General features: G+C 39.3%; 1 protein-coding gene across 1 annotated transcript in view; it reads right to left on the reverse strand.

Moving 5' to 3' along the window:
- Nucleotides 1-995: 995 nt before the first annotated feature.
- The window catches only part of FRK (fyn related Src family tyrosine kinase), a 48704-nt gene continuing 40620 nt past the window's right edge, over nt 996-9079 (reverse strand). Inside the window, exons 6-8 of the mRNA XM_008637936.2 lie at nt 5971-6152; nt 3653-3818; nt 996-1772 (exon numbers count right to left, since the gene is read on the reverse strand). Of these exons, the coding sequence (XP_008636158.2) occupies nt 1579-1772; nt 3653-3818; nt 5971-6152 (542 nt within the window). The 3' untranslated portion in view covers nt 996-1578. The remainder of the gene's footprint in view (nt 1773-3652; nt 3819-5970; nt 6153-9079) is intronic.

Genomic DNA, 9079 nt, shown 5'->3' on the forward strand with positions numbered 1-9079 from the left:
AAACACTGCACAGAAAATTAAGTTGAACATAGACACAGTGCTGGAAAGATGCTGTAGTGAGATAGAAAGAGGAGAAAAACAATAAATAAGGAAAGGGCTTTTGAATAATGAGTACATAAGAGGTGTGTATGAAAGAAACAAGCAGTGTTCTGCCTTCCAAAGGTAGAGAGGGAAAGGAAATTAAAAATTAGAAGCAAGACAAGCAAACGAGATTAATAGATTTGAAATATAAAGCAAAGAAAACAATATGAAAAAGATGTAATAAAAGCCACCCAGACCTTAAAGTCATGAACATTTCTGATATTAGAGGAAAATGGCAGCACACTTATACTGATCTCACACTGTGTTAACACAATACAGCTCTTAATTCCTGAATTATGCTGTTAAATAATTAACTGATGAATCATAAGTAAATAATTAAAACTTGGTTCTGTAAACCTCACAAATGAGAATATAAAACTGTCACAGTGATACCAGATTTTAACAGAACCAATATTGTAGTTAGGGAAAGGACAAAAAAAATTTAACATCTCTAGTTATAAAGACTGCTAGAAGAAGCACCTGGGCTCCATTTCTCCATGGAACACAATAAAATGGATTATTACTTAAGTCTCCTGTATTAGAGCTGAATCTGGAGAAGGTAGAAGAAGAGATTGCTAGTTACTCTGTCAAATACGTAGACCTGCCCTGTTGGAGTGGGTTCATGATCTGGAGGAGCAGGATTGAAAAGGCTGTCACTCTAAAACACTGAGACAGTCTTGAGTTCATGTTAAAATATCTTTTCCTCCAATATCTCTACAATTAAGAGCCATAAAATAAATCCTTACAGTTCAATGGACAATAACTCATAGGTTCTGTAGCACTATTTGATGATCTTAAAAACAAACAGCTTCAAAAATCTAATAATAATTTTGTTTATTCTTGTAAAAGAAATACAGTAGACAAAGTATAAAAAGATCAGCTTGTGCATCCACAAAGCAAAATAATTCCTTTTCTCCCATGAATATCTGTTTATTTTCAGATATAGCAAAAGCACATGTACTTCAAGTCTAAGCAAGGCAATTAATTTGGACTCTGCCAAATCAGAGTCATCACAGTCACGGGATTACTTTTATTATTTTTTACAATGAGAGGACTCAGGGAGCACAGATCCTGCTGTGTAGAGCCATCACATTCCTTCATGAGAACAAACTGATAGGAATGAAAAATCTAAGTAACAGCAAGTAATTATTCCAATAAAGAAATGACAAAAAGCTACAATAGTTGTTTAGCTAGACTCGTTTAATTTGTTTATTCTTCCAATCTGTCATTTTAAAATAAATAGAAGACACATTTTTTTTTTAGAAACACCCACTTCTCCGGCTTCCTGTTGCTTTGTTTTGCAAAACACTTGCCAGCAGCAAAACTTTTAAGAGTCTTTTAAGATCAGAGAAGGGATTAAATGTACCAGGATTTCTCAGCACCCCCAAATAACCTGCACACCTGGGGTTAGGCTGATTCCACAGCCCCCTATTAGCCGTGTTGGCTAGGACATGTCCTTCGGGAATTTCCTGAGGGTTCATTTCCCATGGCCTGGGCCTAGGCATTGGAACAGGATTCGATGTCAAAGTAGCTCTCCAGCTGCTTGCTGAGGGCATCGAAGGTGGGCCGCCCACCGGCCTCCGCGCTCCAGCAGCGCAGCATCATCTCGTAGAGCTGCACTGGGCACCTCTCCGGCTGAGGAAGTCTGTACCCGTTGTCCAGCAGCTGGATCACCAGGTGTCCTGGCATACCTGCAACCCGAAATGAGTTCATCAGGCTACTCAGGGCTTACTTAGGGATGCCATTGGTTCCTCTCTCTCTTCATCATAGAATCACAGTAGAATGGTTTGGGTTGGAAAGGACCTTAAAGATCACCAAGTTCCAAAACCCCTGCCATGGGCAGGGACACCTTTCACTAGACCAGGTTGCTCAAAGCCCCTTCCATCCTGACCTTGAAAAATTCCAGGGGCAGGGACTCATCTCTTCTGTTTATCAGCAATTAAAAACCACCTTCAACATTTCCCAACCACCTCACCCTGACTGCGCCACCTGCAAAGCATCACAAATAGGTTTGTCTGGGTGCGAGGCTTTTCCTCCACTATTTGGGTTTGTCAAAATTTTTCTGTCATCTATTTAGCTAAAATAGCTCCTAAATCCTTCTAGTCTCAGTGACTGCAAAATCTCCCAAGAAAACCTGTCCTGCTGCTGAATTTTCCTCACATTCAGGAGCTTTCCCTAAAGTCAACCCTAACTTTCCTCAAGGACATCTGGGTAATGGCATCCTGCCTGCTACATCGCCACCAGTCATGGAGAAGCAACCATTCCCCTATCTTTGCTACACCTTTATATACTCTTGCAGAGTATACTATTGTCCTGTTCCCTTCCAATTTTTCACTCATTAAGTTAAATTTTGAGTTGTGTTAACTTCTTTTCCTTAGATCTCTGAATGGTGTTTCCTCTGCACATTACCCACTGCCACCACAAATCAACACAACCTCTTCTCCTAGCTGATTACTGAGAACAAACTCCTGGAAGTAATACCAAGTAAGCAAATAACCATGGCAAAAGGACATTTTCTACTTTCAAGGTACCGATAAACTTTGCAAAGGGGTAATACGGAATAGATTTTCAGACAATATCCAGAGCCACAGTGTTACATATTTTTTTGTACTAAAATGATTTATTTATGTATGTGTGTCCACATGCACACACCTATAGTTTATATAAGACTTCAGGATATTTTGCTTTCTTTTTTTTTCTTCAGAACAGTTTTGCAGGGGATGAGGATGGGAATCAAAAAGCAAAATCAATTTTTCCTTTTACAGAAAATATCAGTTTGGGACCCTGTGAAATGTAGTTTATGGTGAACACACCACCCCTCAGGCCTGTATAGATGCAACATAACTTTTTCTTTGCTTTAGTCCTTCCCTTGAGTTCTACTCACCAGCACAAAATGAGTCACAGTCAATCATCTCACTGATACCTTGTGTTATTGGAGCCACAGTTCTTTGAGCATTTCTCACAGTACTAGAAATAGTAGCTGCTCTCAGACTACTATATCTACTTTGAGGCTGGTGACATTTCATTTTTTAATTATTTAAAATCCTTTCCTTTATGAAGACTTTTCACTGCAATAGTCAAATATGAGGGAAAGGGGTAAAAATACCCTGATTTAATTTTCAGACACCTTCTTCCTGAAGTGCTTGTGCAGCGCTTCATACAATTTATTCTTCCATTGGATATACTAAAAAAAAAGTAAAAAAGGAAAGGTTGGGCAATAAAAACCCCTTCCTTTCTTTCTTCCCTTTTTTCATATTCCAAGAATTGGCATCTTTGATCTGATGCTGGAAGAAAATAGCCAGCTGGCTTAGGTGCCTGTGCAGTGCAGGTTGACTCCAGCAAGAGAAAGCTTAAATGTGTGCTAATCACAGCCTTTGCAAAGCTTCCAGGGAGCCTGGGGAAGCCAGAAGATCTGACCCGCTAAATTCACCTCATTTGTACAGCCTTCTTTCTCTCTTTAAAGTTTTAACCTTTTAACATGCCTGTAGTACAGGCATTCAACCTTCTTTTTTTTGTGTCATTCTGAAAGAAAGAAAAAATTAGACATCATTCTTTAGGTAAAAGTACTTACCAGCATAAGGCATCTTCCCATAGGTGATTATTTCAAACAGAAGTATCCCAAATGACCAGACATCTGATTTAATGCTGAATCTGTTGTAGCGGATTGCCTCCGGGGCTGTCCATTTCACTGGGAGTTTTGTTTCAGTCCTAGCTTCATATACGTTTTCATTTTCTACCTGTCATGGGTAAAACGAAGCAAGCCTGGTTTCAGATCTGCTTCAGCAAAGCACTTAAGCATCTGACTAAGCTCAGTACGTGCTTTATCTTATCATTTTTTATCCAAACTCGTGTCTTTCATGGCATTAAAGTACCCATTATCTGAAGTCTATCATTGGATTCGGCTTCACAGTTGAGAAATGCCGAGGCTTCATCAGAGGCTTTTCTAACACATTTATCATTTCAAGCAAGCACACAGCATTGGAGTGTCTCCTGATTAATTATGACTTGTTACTGTGAATTCTGGACTGGGCATGCAAGATTTCAGAAGTCTGTCAGGAGTGGCAGCGTAAGCATCCTGCTGACACTAGAGACCAAATGTCTCCACGTCTGGTCTTCAGTAAACAGAGAAGGCAGGAACAAGAGCTAATGAATTTCAGAACCTTTCTCCTGTGATTTATTGTGGTGCTGAAGGGCCATTGACTTTGATAACAGTCACTTAAGCAGTTTTTTTGGGGACAAAAGAATAAACTCTGGCTGATTCAAATTAACATATTAGCTCTCAGTGAGTCAAATTAATTAATGTAAAGTGTAGGTGAAAGACACATAGAAAAACTGTTGACTTGCAAATTTGTAGAATCATGTCCTTAAAGCTTTATAGCACAGACATCTAAATTTTGTGAACATTTATTCCCTCTTTAATTCCTACATGTAATTTAGTGTACACAAGTCACACCCAAGCCTTGGTGAAGTTTTTCACATGTAAATCCAGGCATACATGTACCAGATTTTGCTTTTTTGATTGTTTAAATACAAAATGTATGTTTCCCAGCTGCAATGCTCTGTAGTTTTGAAAATACTGGTTGTTACTGATTTGTATCTCTATACTGATACTGATACACTCATCTTTAGAAACAAGAAATTATTTCATTATATAAATAACACATGTGAAAATACAGATTTTATTTCTCACACTTAATCCTTTGTATGTGACCGTGTTAGTGTTTTCACTTAGGAGACAAAATATTCCTAAGAAAGTCTGCCTAAATGACTCTATGACTGAGTATTTTAGTAAAGTTCAGTTTTAACAAGAAATGTCAACAGCTGTAAATTATTACCCTCTCTAGTGAGGACAAAAGAGAAATATCCATTATGAGCATTGTTCATTTAAAAATGTATATTTTTTTTATATTAAAAACTTGCAATATGAACTAATGCATACATAGAAGAATCAAGCTAAACTGAAAAGAATTTTCAAAATCCCTTGATGCCGTTTTTAAGCCATTATTCTATACTTCAGTATGTAATAAATCTAGTTCTGTTATGAACTTCAATTTCTGCTGCTTGAATGAAAAAACCAAATGAGAAGCAGAGAACTTTTTTCTCCGTTTTTCCTTCTCAGTGCAAGAACATAAATAAATAATAAAAGCCAAACAAACACAGACTCACAAATTACGGATTTCATATTGAAATCCATAAAATATGGCAAATTAAATCTTTCCAACACTGATAAAATCATTTTCAGAGGTAGGAAATCTCATTTCTAAACCACGACTCTTTCATAGGGAGATTTTGGTCAATGATACTTGGCATTCTCTGCCTTCAAGGACTAGAGAAAAGAAAACAAAACAGTGCAGTGGTGAAGAATTTGTGACCGCATCAGATATAAAAGCTCTGAGAGCTCACTTTATGAACTTTGCTGTTAGCTGTGGAGAGGAATAAGGTCATTTTATGATTACTGCCTGTGCTCACAACCATTATGGAGGCAGTGGGGAAGGGAACAAGGGGAGAATAGCTGTCAAGACATTTTTATATGCCTTCCCTTACAGGCCCAGGTGTATAATCTTTCCATCATTCCTCTCCATGTTGCAGATGCTGTGGATAAAGCTTGTCCAACAAAGGGTATTGCTTGCCAGGCTCCTTCCTGGGTGGCTGGGTGGGAAGCAGACACCAGGATTCTTCAGATTGACACAAAGGCACAGGACAAATTCTAACCTTATATGGGATAATGCAGGTAGAAGATACAAATGAACATTTTATAGGTCCTTTTCTCCCTGGGTTTGCGTTTTTCTGAATCCAGCAATTCAGGGCTACAATTCATTCTTTAGTTGGCCTCTTCCACCTTGTTCTCCAGAGTTAAAAGCAGAGACAATTAACCCTCTCACAACCTACCTTGAAAACTCTTGCGAGTCCAAAGTCTGCCACTTTGTAAACATTGTGTTCACCAACAAGAACATTCCTGGCTGCCAGATCCCGATGGATATAGTTCTGAGATTCAAGGTATGCCATCCCAGAAGCCACCTGAACAGCCATGTCTACTTGATGTTTCAGGGAGATTTGAGAGCCTCCATCCTCTTTTTAAAAAGGAGATGACAAGAACAACATAAGAACAAGAACAATGTGCAGATTTCAGACATAAATAACTGAAAATCTGACTAGTTCAAACAGCCAACATGAACAAACCAAACCATGTAATACAATAAAGTAACAGCCCAGCCAAATAACAGGGATTAGTGAATGACATTACTTATTTCACAATAACTGAGTAACAATGCCTGTCCCATCTTCTCTAAAACAGTAGATACTAAATGCAGGAGTTGATCTAGGCCAGGAAGGAGCTGCTGACACAGTCCAAAGAGAAAATCTTTTATCTTCTGACAGTAACATAGTATGTACCTTTCTGACAGGTTCATAAAGCTGTTCCAAACTGTGAGCAAGAGCTAATGTCAGTACCCAGTGGCTGTAGCCAGAGCTGACTAAAGATGGAAAAGCACAGAATTATCCTTGTTCCCTGTTCTCTGATGATTCTTATTAGGAAAAACTACCATCTGCTATCAAGTGTAACTCTCATTTTCACTTTCCACTCCACTTGACTGCTTCATGCTGTTATCTCTGTGGTTGCTACTCAACAGTAGGACTCCTTGAGATGCTTTCAAACTGCCTGCTTCTCCAGTAGAACTTTTTAAAGCAATGTGCATGTCATTCCCACCACACTAAGATAAGGAAATCCCAGAAACTGAGATTTGGCAGTCATAGCTCATTGTTCAAACAATGCAGTAGAAGAACTTTGAGCTGAGCAACTTGCCTCCACAAATGAAGGAAAGAGTCTTAGGTCATGAAAAACTGCAGCCAAAAATTGTAAGACAGGCAACCAAAAAAAAATTCAGTATAACAGAGTACAAATTCAGGGCCTTTGTGGGATTTAAACTGTGAGGTAATCGATGATAAACCAAATCACTCTTATGTTCGAGGACCACTGTCACCCGATCCCAAATGCTGCAGCACTCAAGCCTGAGTTCCTACCCCTGTAGCCTCTAACACTCAAAACAGTTTCAACTTTTTGTTTCAGAACCTTAATATCAAAAAGCTGAATCATTGCTGCTAGGCTTATTGGCAGTTCTTCTTTCTCATCAGGTTGGTGACTTTTACTTACTGCCTCTGTGTTAGAGAAACAAAACTGTTGTAGCTGGCAGCTTTCTGTTGTTTATTTTTAATTGATTTGCAGTGTTAGTGTGTCTTAGCATTGTTTTGCATAGCTTCCTCCAGTTCTGGCACTTTATCTGATGTAACCTTGCAATCCCACCTTACGAAGAGTGTGAGATGCCACTGTTTACTAATCAATTCTGCAATCTCCAGGCCTTGAATTTCCTGCTCATCTGAATGTTCTGACACAATTAGGCAAAAAAAAAAAAAAAAATTAAATTATTAAACCTGCCCTGTATGTGTCTTGCCATACTTTCTTTTTGGGGCTAAACTCATTGTCATGATAATTCAGCACTGAGATTATTTACTTCTATTGTTGACTCAGAATGTCTTTTCCTCTCCTACAGATACGTTTCAGAGGTGCCTGAACTTTTAAGAGAGGGACAAAAATTGGGCTTTGTGAAAATCCATCCAGTCCCCAGAATAATACCACACTCTGAAGATTTTCAGTTCTGATAACTGACAAGCATCAACATTTATTATTCATCTTGCCAGACAAAGATATAAGTCCACAAATGACACTCATGTTGTATTTAATTGGAAAATAACTAAGTGTGTACAAGCAGCTTGCATTAGTACCTGGGTTTTGGAAGTTAGCCTAGGTGAGTCAGCTTCAAATATTCCCTTTCACGTGACTTCATCTGTGCATGTTGTGAACTGCCTGCTGGTGAGAGCAGACAAGGATGCTGGCAAACCTGAGCACAAGTTTGTCACTGGTCTGCCAATGCTCCAGGACAGCCTGACTTAAGCTTGCTCCAAGAGACAAAATAAGGCAATGCCACGGGAAGAAGGGCTGGCTCATCAGCCTCGTGTTTAATGAGCTGCTTTCAGTGCAGAATAGGAGTTGGAGCTGCTAAACCCTCCCTGTCTTATTCCCTGCAGGACTCTCAGGGGCACCGTGCTAAAGGACAAGGATGAGATCCACCTCTAACAGTGGAGTGGCAGCTGAAAAACCATTTCTTTCACTGAAGCCTGTTTGGAATACCAGACTGGGCTGACCTACTGCCCTTAGCCTGTGGGCTGAGGTAGGGGAAGAGGCCACTGCTGCCCTGGCTGCCGCAGTATATCTTGGATGATCTCTCTCTGTAAGATGGTTCTGCACTGCAGCTGTTCTGGAGCTAAAGAAGGGAAAGCTTTAAGGAGGAGCCTCAGCTGACCAGGAGCTACAACCTGTGCACAAATACAGAGGATGAAATCATGCGTCTCTTTGGGATCTGAAGTGTAAATCATGTATGTCTGCCTCATAAAGATTTCTGAGTACACCTCCAAAACGCCAGGCTGGAGCAAAAAACTCCAGACAAAGCACACAAGTTCAAGCACAGCTTCTCTGGACAAGCTGTCCCAGTGCCTCACCACCCCCACAGTGAAGAATTTCTAAGAATTACCTAATGTAAACCTACCATCTTTCAGTTTAAAGTCATTCCCCCTTATCCTATCACTACCTGGTCTTGTAAAAATTCCCTCTCCACCTCTTTTGTAGGCTCCCTTTAGGTACTGGAAGGCTGCTAGAAGTATATATATATATTACTTCCCATGGATTATTGTTTAACTGATAAAGAAAGCATAGCACCTCCATGTCCTTTTTTACTAATATTTTTTGACAAAAGCCTCAACATCATATAAAAAATTTATTAGAGGAAATATTAAAGAAGTCTTGGGGTCTCTACCCTGTTCTAAGCAATCAACCACAATATCTCATACAGAAAAGACAGGAAAATATTCTCATTGACAGATAACTGACAATAAAAAAAGTGAAAAATAAATAAGTGGCACTTTCTCCAGTGAGGGCATTGCCTCC

Source organism: Corvus brachyrhynchos, unplaced genomic scaffold (genome assembly GCF_000691975.1).
Source record: "Corvus brachyrhynchos isolate BGI_N302 unplaced genomic scaffold, ASM69197v1 scaffold14, whole genome shotgun sequence".
Taxonomy (NCBI): Eukaryota; Metazoa; Chordata; class Aves; order Passeriformes; family Corvidae; genus Corvus; species Corvus brachyrhynchos.